The sequence below is a fragment of the Natrix helvetica genome (assembly GCF_964273705.1).
Source record: "Natrix helvetica genome assembly, chromosome: Z".
Classification (NCBI taxonomy): domain Eukaryota; kingdom Metazoa; phylum Chordata; class Lepidosauria; order Squamata; family Natricidae; genus Natrix; species Natrix helvetica.
The window spans coordinates 69,873,511-69,893,895 of NC_138554.1; the positions used below are offsets into that span (position 1 = coordinate 69,873,511).

Below are 20,385 nucleotides of genomic sequence, written 5' to 3' on the forward strand. Positions count from 1 at the left end.
CCCCATGGCCTTCCCCACCTTGAGATACCTCATGTGCACTTAACGAAAGGCGCATTAGATTAGCAAATGCGTGTACATTGGTATTCTTTAATTGTGAGTTCTTAGGAAAGTATCCCATCCTTGTGTGTTGCAAACAGCCATTTCCAGCAGGGAAACAGGACAAAGCAGAGTAGGGAAAGGATTGGATCATGGCAGGGTCTCTACAGAAGAGCTCTTTTAAGGATTGTGTATTCATAGAAAAGCAAATAACTTACCTCTGTTCCTAAGTGCTAAAGCTGTTGCACATAGAAAGCAGAGCTCTGATCAACTATCACAGTTACCATTTTGACAGTTTTGCTGTATTGTTGTCTGGACGCACCCACAAAATGCAAGCATTGGATAAACTTAACGTGGTTTGTTCTCAAAGTGGCTACAAACTACTAGCAAAAAGGAGGCTTCGAGAAATGTTTTCCCTTTTACATTTGAGCATCCAAGAAGGGACAGGAAAGGAGAAAGAGGAAAGACAAAAATAAGGAAAGGGGAAGAGAGCAAGGGGAAAAAATAAGGAAAGAGGGGAAGAAAAAAATGAAGAGGGAAAGAAAAAGAAAAGGGAAAAAGGCACCAGCCCCGCTCAGGCATACTCCTTACACCAAGCGATGTTGAGTCTTACTTAAGTTGGAAAACTTGCTGCATATGAGCTTTATCACAATATTCTCCACAGCTCGAAAAATTGCCCACAAAATGGTAAGTCCCTTCGGGGAGAGGGGGCGGTTTATAAATTTAATAAACTGAAACTGAAAAATGAAACAATAGAGGACTCATGAAATTGAATATGCTTTAATTGCAAACACATTTTAAATTCATGTTGAAATAACATACAACACATCTTTGTATGCAGTTACACATTACTTCTGCAAATGATAAGTTATTTACCATATGTTACTATAAGGTTATGTTATCACTAGTTAACAGCCAATTCCCTATGCCATATAAATTCCAAATGTAGAATTAAATTCTGGGCAAATGTTAAAAGACAAAACAAAACCCAGACTCTTTAAAAAGTACAATGCACACTCACACAAGGTGCTGCAAATAGTATACTTAAGCAACTACCGTATAAAGTACAGTGCAGTCTTCTGGATGTATATTATCCAAAGTAGGATTTGTATAAGGGAATCAGTTATTCCATTGCAATGTCTGTTTAGTCCAGTGTGAACCAAGATGGACGTTTTCTGTTTCTTTCAATAATTCGCTTGTCTTCATCTTCATTTCTGGGTTTTTCTCCTGTATAGAGCACAACACTTTCTACAGTGGGAGCCTTATGTGGTCCATTTTCCAATAATCTAATTTGATTTTTTATGGCATAGGTTTCCTGTTTAACTTTTTCATAACAATAGCCACAAAGAACATGCTTCTCTTTCAGGTTGCCACATTCAGGACAAATATCTATGTTTCTCTAAAAGGAAAAAAAAATTCTTAAGATGCAGTAGTGAGAGAATATTTAACTATTTATAAAAATTCTGAACTTTTTTCATTAACGTAACAATGAAGTGGAGTACAAAATGGGATTAAGCCATATATCAAAATAGTAAAACCAACACAGCAAAAATAGTATTGCCCAATGCTATGCAGAAATCAATGTATATCTCCAGTTTAATATTTTAATATTTATTATAATATTTAATATTTATTCAATATATAATATTTAATAATATTATTTAGTAGGGATAGGCACTATTTGAAGGGTTGAATCTGGATCTCAGACCCCTGATGTGCTACAGGGCTGAAGGAGACTGTTTGGTCAAGAAACAGGAGTAAATTTATTTTAGCCTGTTTTTTCACTTTTGAGACAGCATGTGAAGGGAACTTTTAAACTTTCTAAGGGCAAAAATTCAAGAGTGACTGTAATTGATTCATTTGCTAGGAATTTCTTGTTCCTACTTTTAAGAAAAACCAGCCTGAAACAAGGCAGAAAAAAGTTGCCATGGTAATTAGATGAGTAGTTGTCTAGCTGAAACAATTTGTTTTCCATGGTGTTAGAAATTAGGGAAAACAAAATAAAAACGAAACCACAATTTTGGTTCCACATTTGCAGTTGGCAGGAATTTCATGCAGCCCACAGACTGCATAGATTTATATTCACAGCAAAACCGGGGATTGACTTCCGGTTAGCGCTGCAACGAGACAGACTGGGAAATGGCTCCCGAGGAACCCGTGGAATCCAGGCTGACAAACCATTGCCTGGGGGTCTTTTAGATCAGAACCTTCTTGGAGTGAAGGTGAAAAAAGAACAGCGTCTCAAACGGCCAAGAGGGAAGAAACTGGTTCCTCGAAAACCAGAGACTAGCTCTATGACCAGGCAATGGGGGAGGCAGACATGGCAAAATGTCTGTCATAAAGTTGGAGGTAACCGGGCTAAGCATGAGAACAGGAGTGATGGTTGGACAAAGCGACAAGATCGGGTGAGAAGATTTAAAAAACCCATCGATAGAATAAGAGTGGAGTTGTGATTAGGAGAGAATTCAAATGTAAACTAGCATAAATGGAGGAATTGGGAACTGCATGGAAAAATAAAGAGAAAGGAAAAAAGATGGCGGTTTAAAAACATTACAGCCCTAAAAGAATACGGAACATTTATCCAGCTTAGGAGGTGGAATTAAAAGGATTGAATATTTTAATAATAGAGAGAAAAAAAACTTCTCTCTAGTTGAACTTGAAACCTGGAAAGATTTTGGATTAATAGCAGGTAATTGGTAACTGATAAACCTCAAATCCCACGGAAACGTTATGAATGAGTTTAAGAATGGGGGGGGGGGACGACAACAACAACTCAATTTAAAACTGAATAATACCGCCCTCCCGCTTCTCTGCTGCAACTTGTATTCTGTGCTCCCATGGAGTTAAATATTAAAGATTAAAGTTTACATTTAAAACCTAAGATATTTCACTGGGAAAAAAAAGAAGTGGAAGCACTTACCACAAAACAACCATTACCAGGCAGAGACGAAATTGGGAACTGAAGGAGTGGGCAGCCAGAGTTTAACAATAAAAGCCAAGAGACTTGCTTTCAAAATGATTTCAACAGGATTTAGAATCTAAAGAAGAAATCCCCTCCCCTCTCTTACTCCTTTGTTATAATTTTCATTTTGTGTCTGAGTGGAGTTAAAGGTTACATTTACATTTCTACTAGAAAGATTCATTCGGAAGAATAAAAGAAAACGAAAGAACTGATTTTGACGGGGAATTGAACTGAGCACAAGCAGTTTAACTACTTTCTTTTACAATGAAACCCTCTTCCTTTTTTGTTTGAAGGGGGGAGGTTTGAAATGTAAAGAATCGGGAAACGACTTGAAGAAGGAAAATAGCAAATTAAAAGTCGGGCACTATGGAGGGGTGGGATCTTAAAGAAATATGCGAAATGTTGAAAAATATGCATGAATCATTTAGGTTGAGAAAGAATGATAGCCTGGATATTATGGAAAGAATTGAAAATGAAAAAAAAGCAGGAGAGTCAGGGAAATAATAAGCAAATAAAGGATATCATTGGACTTAATAGGGGCACAAAGAAAAGGGAAGAGCGTGTCCCAATAAAAAAACAAAAGAAAAGAAAAGAATGGAGCAGACAGGCAGCATGATAAAAGAAAGAAAAGAGTTTATTACAGGGGGAAAATATAATAAGAAAAGAAAAAGGGAAACTAGACTGAGGAGACAAAAGGAAATCCTGAAGAGGGCACGATGAATGGTACAACAAAAAGCTATAAAAATATTGGGAAGAAAAGATATATAAATAGCAGAGAGAGAAAGGAGAAGTTCAGAGATTGGGATTTAAGATTTTTAAAAAATAAATGGAAGGGGAAATAAAAATTGGTAGATGAGAGGGAGGGAAGGTGGAGAATGTTTGTAAAGCATATGCTATTGTGAACTTTAATTAACTGTAACACTGAAATGTAATATGTGTGTATGGTATAGAAAGGATTGCAAGCAAAAGAGAATCAAAGGTAAACTAATTAAGGTGAATAAAGATAGTAGATTAGCCGATATGTATTAATAGAGGAGGGGGAAAAATGGAGGGAAAAGATGAAAATACGCCTAATAATATACAGTTAAAATCATAAGATGAGATAAAATAGGGGTGCTTAATGATGTAAAAGTATGCAACAGCATTATGAGGATAGCGGGAAATTTGAATCCATCTTGCAATGAGTCCAAAAAAAGGTTGTTACCAGGGGGATGACGACGACAAATGGAATTCATATAAAGGTATACCTCTAAAAGAAAAACTAGCAATATGGAAAATATTTTTTTCCTTTTTCTTTGAGAATACAATTATTAATGCCGTTGACATTAAATGGGGTTTGCTAAAAGGCGGAAATACACTATGTAAAATAGAGAATGGAAGGGCAACAAAGAGAGGGAAAGAGAGAGAAAGGAGACAGGAGAGAGAAATAGAAGGGAGGGAAAGAGTAGGAGAGTGAAGGTGTGGAAGAAAAGGAGAGTAGAGGGAGAGAGCAAGGGGAAGTAGAGAAGAGAGAGAGGGTAGAGGGAAGAAAGAAGGTAGGGAGGAGAAGAGGAGATCTGAAGATGAAATAGACTATAATATGGAGTATGGAATGCAGAAGAGCAAATAAAAACTGAAGAGGCTTAATGGCAAAAGGAATTGATATATTATTGAATAATCCAAAAATGCTTATTAAGATACACTGGTATACTTTGGATTATATTATATGTATCATTAAAAAATATATTTTTTAATAAAAATAGCTACAAAGAACATGCTTCTCTTTCAGGTTGCCATATTCAGGACAAATATCTATGTTTCTCCAAAAGAAAAAACAGTCTTAAGGTGAGACATTCACAGTAAACCCACTATGAAACAAATGTTCAATTATATTTCTGAACTTGCTTGCAATTTACTCCTATTGATAGTGAAGAACGAAACATATAAAGCAAGGCAAGGGAAACAAAATCCAATTTTCTGCACAGGGAAATTTAACAAGTTACCTTTATTTTTATAAGATGGCCAGAATTCCTTCGTCTGCTGCGATTAACTTCAATTGTCCGCCTGGACTTTGGAGCTGGCATCCAAAGTATGCTGTCTAAAAAGCTGGGGTTTTCAAAATACTCAGTTTTCTCTTCCGCAGGATTGAATAAAGAATCTGGAGCTGGTATTGCTAAAGCAGGAGCTTAAAGAAAAGATATGAATTCAAATAGTGTCACATCTTAATCTAATTTAAAATAGTTTAAATTCAATATGGAATAGTAACTCCTTTTTTAATGGGATTCATTCTGAACTGACTAGCATTTATATTTTAAACCAACATCGGAAGCTGGATTGGTGCTGGAGCCCATCCGCAGGGAACTTCAACATATTTCTAAAAAGGCTTCAATTCCGTCCTTGGATTGAGCACTTCCAACGAGTAGAAATTTCCCACTGAGCTCTTGAGGGCTATCGGGATGGACAGCACTTTAGAAATCTTACCCCATGGCCCCGCGTGGCCGCCAAGTTGCCCCCAACAGCTTCGGAGAAGACGACGGAGTTTGGGGAAAGGTGATGAGAACATCAACACAGCAGCCATGCTCCTTCCTTTCCCGGGATCTCTCGCGGCTCCGCCCACAGGTTTTCTACGAAATCCGGGTGGTGGCCACCGCAAGGAATCCTGGGAAACCGAGTCAAACTACCCGCATCGTCATGTCACCGTCACACGTTTTTGGTGAACTACCGTTCTCGTTGTTCCACTTTTGACTTTCAAACTGCACCAGAGGCTACCCCTGAGAACACCTGTAGCCCTTCTCGCAAATTCACCATAATTAACGGCACTCCTAGAAATTCAGGGCCACGTGCTGCTTTCGGGAATTATCCGGCGAACTTCATTCGTCATAAAACTGCGGAAATCACGTGCCAGAAAGAAACCTTTCTCTGCGCACGCGTTAGACTCCCAGCGCAGTTAACCTGACGCGGCTGTGAGGATCGGTGGCGCGAGTTAAAATGGCGGAACGTGGCTACAGTTTTTCTCTCACCACTTTCAGGTAGCTGCTTTTCTTGAAAGGGAAACTGAGGCGAATCGTTTGAACGGCCAACTCACCCTATATGGGTTGTATCAGGAGTGAAAAAATCTATTTGCTTGATTGCTTGCTCTTTCTGGAATAATAGAAGGGGAAGTGATTTTGTGGAGTCACGGTTACTGCTGTTTGTTGCGCATTGTTGTAGAAAGAAATGGCAGGCAGGTACAATAATGAACTATGTTACAAACGAAAGGGGGAATTTGAGTTTATGGGGCTCTTTAAATGGACTTGATCAGTCTTTAGGGGTAAGATCATCTTTTTCCCCCTGTAATGCAAGACCGCATTGACTTTGGCAGATTGATTATTGGTGCTTGGTAATATATCAAATTAAGTAACGTTGCTACTTAATAGGGAAAATATAACAGGACTGCGATAAACTCTACTGTCGCTTTTTTTCTTCCTAAAATATGCAATCCGAGTTATAAAATGGCTCCGAGATACAGTTCTATGACTTTATTGTAATAACTAGGCCATCTACGGTATGACCCTTTGGGTCATTGATTCTGAGATAATTCTTACCAGATTCGTCAGTGCCTTTAATAATAGTTTCTAATATACAGGGGGGGAAATTTAAACTTCAGGGAGATATTCGGAGATAACTTGGTTGAAAAGGTTTTTCCCTTTGATGTCATTTTGCCCTGTTAACATTTATAGACATGATATTTTTTCAGGATATAAATAAGTTCATTTGTGATTGGCAATAAAAAGGATTGCACAGTTCATTGGTACATTGCTACAATGCTACATTAATGATACAGTATTAAAATTATGAAACATGACTACACTGAAGTCAGAATAACTTGTCACTATTTTGTGACAATAATCTTGGACTGGGCTACACATTTCAGTTTTATATAATTAAAGACTGAATATATTATAATTATGTTTTGTATGCCACTTAATAATTTCTCAATATGTTTTTTTCTATGATAGACTATAATGCAAAAATTAAATCCATATTTTTAAATATATATGGAACTTGGTTGAAGAATATGCCTCTCAGGTTTTTATTAGAAAAACACAAAACTAATCAGGGTTCATTCTTCAAATTAAGTGAACTTTGATTTCAGTCCTTCAAAAAAAAAAGTTGATACACAATATTCAATATGGTTTCATTCAGAAATATATATATATATGGAAAATATATATATATATATATATATATATATTGTTTTGTAAAGGCACTTGGTAACCCCAAATATGGGAGGGAGCATACTGTTTCTCTTTTGCCTTTCAGCTCTACCCTAGGAGCCTTCCAGGCCGAAACCATTTTGTATTGAATTTTTTTTGCTGATAAATAAATGTGTGTGTGTGTAATATTTATATGTATGTATATGTATGTATGTGTGTATGGTTGTATTAACCTCACATGTGTGAAGATTTTATGGAAAAATATATTGTTAGATTTTGTGAGGGATTCAGTGGAGATTACAATTAATTCAGATTATTTTTTTGAGGATTTGATCTTGGCAACTATACCTGATATTATGTTTATTCAACATCCTTTAGCATATGTAGGCATTTTGAGCTGTTAGTTGCATAGAACTTTGTAAAGAATCCCCCCCCCCCCAAATTTAAAAAATGAAATGACATCTTTTATTTAAAGCTTCCACTTAGGAATTAAAATGTCTGTGACTTTTCCTAAACATTACTATGTGTGAATTTGTTCCAGAGTAAATTATACTGAATTTATTAATTTCTATGAGAAAATTGTCTAACATTTTAGCTCTAGGCAAGTATTTTGCGGAAGGTAAGTTTTAATTTCTCGTATGTATTCTAATATACTATGCAATGTGCTCAGTATGTTTTTGTTTAAAATAAATTGTTGTTTTACAAACAAAATATTTTCTCCACAATATCCCATGAATGAATTGTATATATATTTTCAGTCCTTCTGGAAAGCTTGTTCAAATTGAATATGCTTTGGCAGCTGTTGCAGCAGGAGCTCCATCAGTTGGAATTAAAGGTATTAAATATGTTTTTTTAATTAATGTTTACTAACTTTTTTTTAGCATAAATGCTTTTTTCCCAAGCCCTTAATTGAGATATGAAGTAAGAAAAAAAATGATAAAATTTTGTTGTCTGCCTAAAAAAAGCTTTTGCTTGGCCCTGTGAAAACAGATTGCTAGAATAAATATTTGGCCCAATCACGCACAATTAAAATTTTGATAATTCATGCAAACTACTCAAGTTTCTAACATAAAGTGCATTACTCTTTTATGAGAGAGTAGTCCCTAATTTTAGAAGGACATTATGTCTGTATTATCACGTAGATATAAAGGGTATTTCCAGTGTTTTAAAATATGTATTTAAAACAAGTCAGAAAAACTGATGATTTAGCTGAACATTTATTTTCTATTTAAATAAACATTTCTAAGGAAATTAAAAAACAGTTATTACTTCATTTAATCCAGGATATTTTCTGGTTTATTTAAATATTTATATTCCACATTTCAGTTGGAAAGTTACTTAATCTTAGATAAATTAAATTTCTTTTTTTAATATATTCATTTATAAAATATATCAACATGTATACATTTAAAACAAAAGAAATGTAGTATTTAGGCACTGGATAATCTAAGAATTATAAGATGATATAATTAATGAATAGTAAATACAGAGAAAAAGCAACTACAACATGCATGAAAATCTGATGAGTCATTTTACACTGAGTCTTATTAAAGGGACCATACACTGTAGTTTGACTGGGAAAAGAAAAAGGATGAAATAGAATTTATAATGATTGCTTTTTTTGATATAATCTATTGAAATGGCAGTTGAATGGTTATAGAAAATATCTGATAAAATGTCTAGAGTATGAGACATAAAAATCGATCAGTTTATTGATTTATGTACTGAATATTTGAAATGTCACAAGGGAAGCAGTAGGAAGATTTTCTAATAGTATTAATTTAGTGCATTCTTTTTTATGTAGCTGCAAATGGTGTGGTACTAGCAACAGAGAAAAAGCAGAAATCTATACTGTATGAGGAACGGAGTGTACACAAAGTGGAACCTATTACTAAACACATAGGTTTGGTATATAGTGGCATGGGCCCTGATTACAGGTAAATGAGAAAAAATATTTAAAAATAATATTAAATGGAAATATTACCTTTGGCCTTTGAGCAGATTTGAGATAGGTGAAATCAAGTTGGTTAAAAATTATCTACAATTCAACAGGTTTTATACACTATGTTGTTTAGAAGGTATATTTGCTAAAAAGCTACATTTTTAGCCGCCTTTTAAAGATATATATTAGCAACCTGGCTTTGCATGATACTATTCTGGATTCCTCTGTACTCTGCAACAATGAATAAGTTGTTAACTGCCAAGGCTGTAATCCCAGATGTATTTCTTAATGTGAAAATTCAAACCCTTCATTAATAACAGCTAAGCCTTTTTCTGAAAACTGCATGTCATATATGTGTGTGTACATACATATATCAGCATTGTGAGACTGACCTGGTAGCCCAATCCATAAAGCTAATGAATTAGTCAATGTCTTTTTAAAAATAATTCTTGGAGATTTGTGGCGTATCACTTCTTAGAATAGTATAAAAATAATTGCTCTCCTACAGAAAATTTGTAAGTACTTATAAATGAACAAAGGAATTATTAGAAGCCAGCATTATTTTGGTTTGTTAACAAATCATGCTAAATAAACTTTGCATCCTCTTTTAATAAAGTGATTAAATTAGTGACCAGCAACATGTGGGGACATAGTATACTTGGACTTCAGTAAAGTATTTGACAAAGTAGATCACAGCTCATTTCTTGATAAATAGTATCATCACCAGATGGATTTGCAATTGATTGACCAACCACACTCAGTGGGTACTGCTCAGTGGAACTACATATACATGGAGGGAAGCATTTGTTGGGAGTTCCTCAAGTTTCTGTCTAGGGCCCAGTACTCTTCAACATCTTTATAAATGATCCAGATAAAGGATAGAAGGGAATTCATCAAATTTGCAGATGACACCAATCTGAGGTGAATTTCTAACAGTTTAGAAGATAGATTCAAGATTCAGAGGAATCTTGACAGAGGTGAGCACTGGCCCATATTATCCAACAAGATGCAGTTCATTGGTGACAAAAAGATGCAGAAAAAAATAAATGTAAAGATACAGAATAGCTGATACCTGGCTAAACAATAGTGACTATGAGAGAGATCTACTTGTCCTAGTGCAGTGATGGCGAACCTATGGCACGCGTGCCACAAGTGGCACGCGGAGCCATTTGTCAGGGCACACGGGGCGCTGCCCTGTTAGCTGGCCAGCGCGCATGTGCACGCTGGCCAGCTGAGTTCACCTTTTCAAAAGCTATTTTTCGCCTTCCCCAGGCTCCAGAGGCTTTATAGGAGTCTGGGGAGGGCGAAAAGAGCCTCCCCTGCCCCCCCCCCGGAGGCTTCAGGGACCGTCCCTGAAGCCTTCGGAACGCTTAAAACCACCCTCCGAGCAATCCAGAAGTGACTTCCGGTTTGCTCAGAGGGTCGTTTTAAGCGCTCCGAAGGCTTCAGGGACCGTCTGAGGCTTCCCTGATGCCTTTGGAGCACTTAAAACGACCTTACGAGCAACCCGGAAGTCACTTCCGGTTTGCTCGGAGGGTGGTTTTAAGTGCTCCAACGGCTTCAGGGAAGCCTCCAGACGGTCCCTGAAGCCTCTGGAGGGCCTCCGGGGGGGTGGGGGAGGCTCTTTTCGCCCTCCCCAGGCTCCTATAAAGCCCCTGGAGCCTGGGGAGGGCGAAAAAAGCATGTAAAAATGGGGGGGTGTCGCGCGTTGTGTGCGCATGCGCACTGGGGGGGATCGCGCGTTGCATTATGGGTGCGGCACACCCGCACACGACCCCCCTGTGCTCCCCCCACTTGTGGCACATGAGCCAAAAAAGGTTCGCCATCACTGTCCTAGTGGATTACTTAATTATGAACTAGCAGTGTGTGCTGCAGCTGCCAAAAAGCCAATACAGTCCTGAGCTGCATCAACAGAGGGATAATATCATGATTATGAGAAGAGATAATACCGCTTTATACTGCATTGGTAAGACCACATTTAGAATACTGCATAATAGTTTTGGTCACCATGATATGAAAAATGCTACAGCCCTAGAAAGTATACCGAGAAGAACAACAACAATAAAAGGTCTGGAGCTAGATATGTCTAGTCCAGGGATCAGCAAACTGTGGCTTGGAGCCGCATTTGACTCTTTCTTCCCTCTGCTGCGCCTCCGTCACTGGTCGGCGCCACAATTTTGAGAGGAGCATCGGGCGGGGGGGGGTGGACACAATGCGCCAGGAGAAGACTCTATGGCCAGGGGAGGGTTTTCCAGTTGTGTCCACAATTGATAGGGCTTTCGGTTATGACAGGTAGAGGAAAAAGTACGCCGTGCTTGGAGGAGAGACTATGGTGGGGGAACTGAACTTCCGGTCAGCTCCAGAATTGAACAGGGCGCTTCTGGTTAGGACCTTTGTGGCTCCCGGTGTTTTCTGTGGGAAATGGGTCCAAATGGCTCTTTGACTGTTTAAGTTTGCCGACCCCTGGTCTAGTCTATCAAAGAGAAGGATTAGGTGAGAAATGATAATTTCCAATACTAGGGCTATCATAGAAAAGAGGGGATTGACTTATTCTCCAAAGAACCAGAGGGGATGACAAGTAATGGGTGGAAGCTTGTTAAAGAGAAATCCAGTCTAGAAGTAAAAAAAATTCAACAACGAGAACAATTGATGAATAGAATAGCTTGTATCCCAAAGTTGGTGCTCCCTCACTAGAGGTTGCCAAAAGCAGACTATTTGACTGGAATAATATAAGATCTGCCTTGAGGTGCAGGTTGGACTAAAACATCTCAGATCCTTTCCACACTATGATTCTGTGTTCTATTATTCAGTAGGTTATACTGATGAAGAAGGTAAGTACCAAAGGCAAGCTAAACATGGTAAAACACACAGCCTGTTTTACTTTCTGCCAGAGTTATTTCTGGGTGATATGGCGGGCCTATTGATTTTACACATTATTTTTCTCCCTGTAACTTCAGTTTCTCCACCAACAATAAGTGCATACCAAAACCATGAAACAGATTTCCACTGTAATTTAATAATTTTTTTGCTTGTGTGTGTGTGTTTACTTTGTTTTGTTAGAGTACTTGTTCATAGAGCTCGTAAATTGGCTCAGCAGTACTACTTGGTTTATCAAGAGCCTATTCCAACAGCTCAGCTAGTGCAGAGGATCGCTTCTGTGATGCAAGAATACACTCAATCTGGGTATGTTACTTGCTTTTAAATATAATGCACTCATTTCTTTATTCTTCAAGTTATGCAGGTGGTGACTACACATTTTTTCTGATATACCAGAGAATAATTTTGTAGAGATTACTTAATAAGCATAACCTTGCCATATATAGGAATATGCAAACTCTTCCACTTGCTCTTTTCTAGTTCACAAGGAAACTATAAAAGAGCACCCTCATAAATAAACAAAAAAGAGGCTGCCTGATTATTAATATTGACAGGTATCTGCAGACCACATAATAAGTTTAATTTTTTTAAAGACATTTTTCATTTAGAGCATTTTAGTGGGTGGCAATCAATAGGGAATGACCAGGCACATTACATTGTAACTGCTCAGCTGTATCTACAGATAGTCCATGATTGTGGTAAAACTTGGTCATGTGATCAACCTGGTTTTATGATTTGTTTGCTCATAAGTGTGAACACTATAGTTGTTAAGCAAACTCATTTTTTCTTAGAATATGTTTCCTGACAAAGCAGTGAGTGCTGGATTTTTGCAAAACTGACATAAAAGATTATTGCAAATGGCCATAATTGCAGCAGTATTACCCAAAGTTCAGTAATGTGATTGCAGGGGGGGGGGGGGGAGGGCAATCCTTAATTTCTGCCTGAAAAGCTACTGCTAAAAATGGAGGAGCAGTATCAGCAGTGATAAATTTAAAATTATTAACTACATAATGTAAATCACATAGTGCTTTAAATTATAAATTGATAGGACTGTACAAAATAAATAAAAACAAATACCTCAACATCTTATTAAATCCTGCCTTTGTGTATTTCTGATGTCTTCCTTAATAGAGGTGTACGTCCATTTGGAGTGTCACTATTGATATGTGGATGGAATGAGGGGCGACCATATTTATTTCAGTCTGATCCATCTGTAAGTATTTAAAATGGAATTTCTTCATATCTTTGTATAAAAACCTGGTCTAGCTATTTGATTGAAGAACTTATGAACTGTTTTTCTGCAGTAAGTTTTAAGGAAGATATATGTATAATTGATGGTTAAAATTTCAGGCTAGAATGTTCACCGCTATTACACAGCTTGGGTGATGAGCTTTAAAATCTTATGAGGAGACTACTAGATCTGGGTAATGAGGTAGCATGTTCGATACCTTTGGTTCTGAGTTCCTAGATTATAAAAAAGCCAGACTTCTTTTTATTTTGTCAAGATTATTTGTAACTTCGTAGCCACAGGTGATTCAAATGATAATCTGTTATAAAATATATTTGTCCTGTCTAAGTCTCCTGTTTTTGATGATCTCTATTTATATGTATAGTGACATAAGAATGCTGCCACATATACTCATAAATAAGTCGATAATTTTTAAGTATCAGAATTCCCTCTCAAAATTGGGTTTGGCTTATCCACTGACAGGTTTTAAGTGCCCATACATCCAATATGTATTCTTGGATAAACACATCTGCAGATAAGCTAAGTCATAATGAAAAATAAACCAATGGATAAACTAATTATGAAAAATAAAATATACAAAAATTTTGATAATCATCTTATCCACAGATAGGCTTATATGTGACTATGTATGCTACTTTCTATGCCCATATTTTCAGAATCTTAGTACAGCTAGTCCTTGACTTTTTAAAGTTTAATTTAATTTATTATTTATTACATTTATTTGTCATATCTCATTTTGAAGCGACTCTGGATGGCTTTGCAGCATTAGAAGCATTAAAATAAAAGAAATATTTCTAAAACAATAAAAATGGAAACTAAAATGAAAAAACGGAATTATAGAAAGAAAATGGGGAGGGAAGGAGAAGGCTGTTCTGAGGGGAGGATGAATTGCCTTTCTATTCATCAACCACCTCCAGTGTGATCCCTCTCTGTTGGAGCGCCATGCCATCTGTCAGAGCCACGTCTTCAGGCTCTTGCAGAAGGACAGGAGGGTGGGAGCAAATTTTTTCCACAGGATATAATATTTCATAGAGCCGGTGCCATAGCAGAAAAGGTCCTTCTGGACCCTATCAGCCAAATTTCCTTGACTGATGGAGCCCACAGCATGCCTCTTTGCCAGCACAGGTGGGAAGAGATGGTTCCTCAAGTAACCTGGACCCATGCCATGCAGGGCTTTAAAGGTAATAAAGGATGCTTCAAAAATAATGGTCTGGGATGAGTGTTTTACAGCCTGTAAACACATCTGATCATCGCAAAACACTGCATACCCCAAAAGTCACATAGTTACAATCTGGGTACTTGAGAACCTGTTCATATGATGTTTGCTAAGTGATACATTATGTGATTGTCATTTGCAATCTGCATATTCTGCACAAAATAACTGCCTGTCCAAGGATTTCAACCCCAAACCCTCCTCCTGTGTGGGGGTGGGGGAGCAGGTGGTGGCAGGCTCCCACCAGTAGTCAGAATAATCCTGAGATAAAATTCCTTTTCTAGACTGTCAGAATGTTTATTACATTAGCCCATTATTATATCATTCATTTCACAACTGGAGAATACTAGTATTTTGCATAAAACATGTTTTTTATTTCAGACTTAAATCAAATTTGTTGCATTTTGGAAATTCTGCTGTAACAAAATCTGAAGGGGTCTTTCTAGATAGTAGAACAAGGCTGGTACACTTAAAGTACAGGATTTTGTCATTGATAGGATCTAAGTTGACTTCAAGTATGGCATATCCAATGACCTACTTACCTCTTCTGATTTTCATGCCTTTTCTGTATTTGTCTTTATCTGCTACTGTCGCTTTTTCTGTTCCTCTCTCCCCATTACGCCAATGCTTCTGCTTGGTGTATATGTCTATATCAGAACCAAATACATAATCTGGATTCAGAATGACTGCTCTGTGAGTAGAATGTTTGCAGATCTCCAGTGAATACTATTTCTCAAAAGCTTAAAAAATAAGTACAGATAGTCCTTGACCTATAACCACAATCAACCCCAAAATTCTGTTGCTAAGTAAGATAATTGTTAAGTGAGTTTTGCTCCATTTTACAATTCTTGCCACATTAAGTGAATTATTGAGATTGTTAAATTAGTAATATGGTCATTAAGTGAATTTGGTTTCCCCATTGATTTTGCTGCAAAAGGTAATCACATGACCTCAGGATGTTACAACCATCATAACTATGAGTCAATTGCCAAGCATCTAAATTATGAGCATGTGACCATGGGGATGCCACAACAATAATTTGTGTGAAAAAATATTGTCACTTTTTTTAGTGCATTGTAACTTTGAATAGTCCCTAAATGAATTGTTGTAGGAAGAGAACTACCTTTATTTGCCTGGTAGTATCATATGCCTCTCATCTCCTTGCATTCTGCTTTTATAACTTTTGTGTATGAATTTGCAGAGTTAGGAAGTTTCCAAGGAATTTCTAGTAATATAAGGTTATTTTTTTCTTTTCTCACTAAGTAGTAAATAATGTATATTATACATTATTTTTATACCTTATTATTAAGAAGATGGCTAGAATTTGAATATTTCTAATTTGCTGTACTTTTCACCTTCCAGGGAGCATACTTTGCATGGAAAGCAACTGCAATGGGGAAAAATTATGTAAATGGAAAGACATTTCTGGAGAAAAGGTAATGCAAAATAGAAATTCCGTAATCTAGTAAATTGTTACACACATTCTTATTTTAATTTTCCATTTCTGGATTGTTCTTTTTTAAGTTCTTGGATGGTTTATAGTTAAATGTTAGTAGTGTTATAAACTCATATACAACTGACTTTATCAAAATTCATCTTGATAGTGAATTTGGTCCACCAGCATCTTGGTTATTCTATAAGATAGGAATAAGCATCCCTTTCACTCTTAAAAAACAACAACAAAAAATTAAGTACTTTTATTTAAGAGAGGAAGCTATCATGCTAAAAGGAAAACCAGGGGTCACATTTTTCTTGTATTCTGTTAATATATTTACCATACTTCCTCTACTGAAATATCTTGAAGTGATTTACAATGCACAATGTAGCTATGTAAATAATATTTTAAAACAATGTTTGCTTTCTAGACATCAGTGTGGTCATTGCTGGTGATAGTAAGACATTACTAGAGCAGGGCAAGCAATTGTTTTGATTTTTAAAGTCAATTTTTAGAAGGAATAGAAGGGGTGTTCAGCAGCAAAATGATATCTCAGGACCATTTTGATCCTCGCCCAATCCTAGGGAAAAAACTGTAAGGTTTAATGTATCCATTCTGCCTCTTCAATCCAGTAATTCATACATAAAAAGGGAAGGTTGTAAACTGTTGAATTTGCCATTTTGCAGAAACTGAGGTCTATAAATGGAAATTAGGAGAAATATGCAACAGGTTTTCTACCATGCTGTAACAAAATATGAGTCTAGCACTCTCCTACTTTACAAGTATGACTTTAGACTGCACATGGTGTTTTTGAAAATAACAATAGTGATAGCAGGCCTGCACTTTGGATGCTGGTCCAGAACCAATGAGGGGGTCATAGGAAAATGTAGCAACTTTATCAGATTGTTTTCTAGTAAATTAATATTTTGTAATATTCTAATGAAAAGTCAATTTGTCACATTATATGGATTAGCAGGCTCTTCCAATTCAGTTACAGTTATATCTTCATGGCAGTCCCTGGTATAGTTTGAAAATTTCAAATATGTTTATTGGCACAACAATGACTGAAGAAATCTAAAAAAAATAATTCCTGAATTTATGGGGTAATTTTGCACATGTGCAATTTTAGTTATGGAGGGATATTTTAAATTTCTTAGAAAATGTCTGTTCTTTTGCAGATACAATGAAGACTTAGAGCTTGAAGATGCTATTCATACTGCTATCTTAACATTAAAGGTGAAAAATATTCATTTTAAATTTGATAAAATTTTCAAAGTTGATATTTTAATATTTAATTATTTAACAAAATTGTGCATCTTTTCATTATTAGGAAAGTTTTGAAGGACAGATGACTGAAGATAACATAGAAGTTGGAATCTGTAATGAGACAGGATTTAGAAGACTCACTCCAACTGAAGTTAAGGATTATCTGGCTGCAATTGCCTAATCTTGATTGACGAAAACATGCAACTGCTCTCACTTTTTAACTTCATTTATATTAGTGGCTTTGGATTTTAATTTCTACTTTATTAAACCTGTAGATTTTTTTTAAAGAAATATGGATTCATATGCCACTGAAATATAAAGCTAATTAAAACATTAAACAATGTACAAGAATATTTACACAATCTAAAAAAAATAAAAATTGGTATAACTTCTGATTAAATTTACAAAATACTTCATTATACTAACTTCAAGTGCTGCTATGATTATTTCAAAATTCAGATTTTGAGTCCACAAAGCTATTCAGATAACAAGTGGTTATTGTTCTGTAAAGTTTTATACCCATAGGGCTGCTTGAGTAAATCTAGGGTGCAAGGTTTTCCTAACAGAAATTATATTGGGAAGAATTTGTAAAAAAGAGCCAATGACATGTTTATACTGAAGGATTTTTTGAAATTTTTTTTTTAAATCTTGAACATTAAAAGGGGGAGGGACAAGAACCTGCTAAGCATCTAGACAACTATCTGTGAGTACATTGGGTATCCCAGGTTTACTTTGGTGATAGTTCTTCCATGTTTCAGTGGATTCTTTACCTTGAAGTGGCCAGAGACTGTATTTGCAACCACCTGTATGCAAATCAGAAGGCTGATTACCATATTTTTCAGAGTATAATACGCACCTTTTTACCCCCAAAAAGAGGGTGAAATTCTGGGTGAGTCTTATACTCTGAATGTAGCCCCACCCATCCGATCCACGCATCACATTTTTGGGTGGTTCCAGGTGGTTCTCCCCCCCCCCCCCCATACTTCCCATTACAAAGTTTCCTGGTAGGAGAACCACACGGATCGCTTCCCTGACAGCTTGCCTGCAAGGACTGGTGGGGATGGATCTAACACATTCTCTTTCCCCCTCGAACTCGAGCTCCCCTCTGAGCTGTTCCCCACCACGCGTGGACAAAGGCAAAGCAGCCAGTGGCAGGGGAGAGTGGGGAGCCCAGCGGTGGCAGCTTCCCCATCCAGGTGGAACACAATCAGAAGTGGAGGTAGTTTACTGTCCGCTCAAACAGGTCATGATAATAAAGCTATCCTATTGTATGAATATGTATGGAAGAGGGTTGTGGATCTTCAACCGGGCGTGCAGAAGGCAATGGATCTGAAACTAAGGCGTTCCAGACGTTGGAGATCACGGCAACTGCCTTACGCCTTCTGCGCAGTGCCTGCTTTGCCAACCGAATCCCGAGCCTCATGCTTCCCAGGGCCGCTTTGGGAAGCAGCAAAGATGGTGTGGGCTTGCTGGGAAGCCCGGCAACATGTTTATGAGATGGCAGCGCCCAGAAGGACTAATGTGCTTGCTGCAAGAAAGCCAGGCTTTCAATGCCTATAGTTATAGGTAGGAAGATGGGCGTCTTGTGAATGGAGCCTTCGGTGCCAAGTTCCTCCTCTTCCCCCATGAAAATCATACCCCACCCCATCCACCCTCTCCAGTTAAATAGCATAGAGTGATAGGGTTTGTTTTAAATGGATAAAAAGATTGTTATCAAAATCCGAGTGGAATTGAAGATGCCCACTGCCTGGAACCACTTGAAAATGCGAGGCACAAAGGCGGCGATGGTGTTTGGCAATCCCTGCAGCCTGGAACAGTTGATTGGGGGTATTCCACGCACTGCAGTTTGCTGCAAGGACCCTAGCCAGATTAATACTGATGGATGCTGGTAGGCAGAGGCAGAAACTTTTTTTCTTGTCCTCCAAAATGAAGGTGCGTCTTATATTCTGGTGCATCTTATACTCCGAAAAATATGGCAAGTATTCCCCTTTATTTTAATTTGGAAATCTGGGACGAGCATTCTGAACAGGGCAGCAACAGGGAATGGGGATCCCAGTGGGGATGGATAAAAATAAATATTGGCAATGATCTGGAACATCCTTTTTTTTAAAAAAAAAAACCTAGGTCATTCACCTTTAAAAAAAATAATACTTTGTTTGATTTGTTTTTATAATACATAGATGCTCTCAGAACTGCATGTATTATCCTGATGTTGCACATATTGTGCTTAGTTGCACATTTAATTTAAAAAATCTCAAATCACTTCTTCCCACCTGCTTAGATATAGCACTATTAAATTACTTTGCAGAATAGGCATGACTAAAACCTCCCAACTCTGCTGGGTTTTGGAGCATATGTATAACAGTTGGGCTTTCACTGTAATACACAAATATTTATTTTATATATTTTAATTTTTACATAATGTTTTAAAATTTAAATATTTATATGTTATATATTTAGTAATATATAAAGAGTTGTATTTATGAATCATTCTGTATAAAGTTGCTGGGTTTGGGTGGTCCTTGTACACGTTGTTGGGTATTTGGTTCATTTACAAAAACAATATAATTCTCTATACTCCAGACAAATTATTTGTGAAGGAATAGTAAAAAACAAAGGATGCTGGCAGCTGGGATAGAAAGGAAATGCTCTGCAGGATTTGTGGAAATGGCAAGTTGAGGGGATATAGTACGCTAACACCTTGATGGCCATATCTGAAGACAGAAAAATACTGGAAAAGTTGGTCAGCTCCAGGATATATTGCATGGGAGGGATGGGAAGATGGGGAGACTGATGGAATCTGCTGCTCTGAGAGCTAGAAAAGAAAAGAGCAGTTGAATTGAAAATCTGTACCTTAACTTGTCCTGTCTGAATTGCATTTTGTATGAATCCCAGAATAATCCAAACATCCAGGTTTGAGTTTTTTCACACTGTAGTTGACCCAAAATGGATTGTTAATACTTTAGGAACAATATTGTTTATATGGATTTGAATATATTCATTTTACGTGCACCCCTAATTAATAGACTGTTTTTAGAGTTAAAAGTCAATTTTTTAAAACCACGTTTACAGATAAAAAGGTAAAAAAATTACTGTTCAACCACAGCTCTACCAAAAGTCTGGATTTCTGAAACTTCATGTCTAACTAGAGCAGGAGTGTCAAATAAGGCCCATGGGCCAAATCTGGCCTGTTGAGCCATCCTGCAAATGTAAGGGGTTGGCCGGCATCG

At 37.0% G+C, this 20,385-nt stretch overlaps 2 protein-coding genes across 2 annotated transcripts; one reads left to right on the forward strand and one right to left on the reverse strand.

Annotated features, from left to right (window-relative positions):
- Window positions 1-800: 800 nt before the first annotated feature.
- LOC309381506 (large ribosomal subunit protein bL32m-like) lies at window positions 801-5,591 on the reverse strand. Its single transcript, XM_081932576.1, has 3 exons — window positions 5,459-5,591; window positions 4,981-5,162; window positions 801-1,435 (listed from the first exon to the last, which is right to left on the reverse strand). Exons 1-3 carry the CDS (start codon window positions 5,553-5,555, stop codon window positions 1,181-1,183), a joined length of 534 nt encoding a protein of 177 aa, XP_081788702.1. The 5' UTR covers window positions 5,556-5,591; the 3' UTR covers window positions 801-1,180.
- A 275-nt stretch (window positions 5,592-5,866) lies between these two features.
- PSMA2 (proteasome 20S subunit alpha 2) lies at window positions 5,867-17,580 on the forward strand. Its single transcript, XM_081932575.1, has 8 exons — window positions 5,867-6,006; window positions 7,932-8,008; window positions 8,978-9,110; window positions 12,176-12,298; window positions 13,124-13,205; window positions 15,817-15,890; window positions 17,068-17,125; window positions 17,220-17,580. Exons 1-8 carry the CDS (start codon window positions 5,966-5,968, stop codon window positions 17,334-17,336), a joined length of 705 nt encoding a protein of 234 aa, XP_081788701.1. The 5' UTR covers window positions 5,867-5,965; the 3' UTR covers window positions 17,337-17,580.
- The last annotated feature ends 2,805 nt before the right edge of the window (window positions 17,581-20,385 follow it).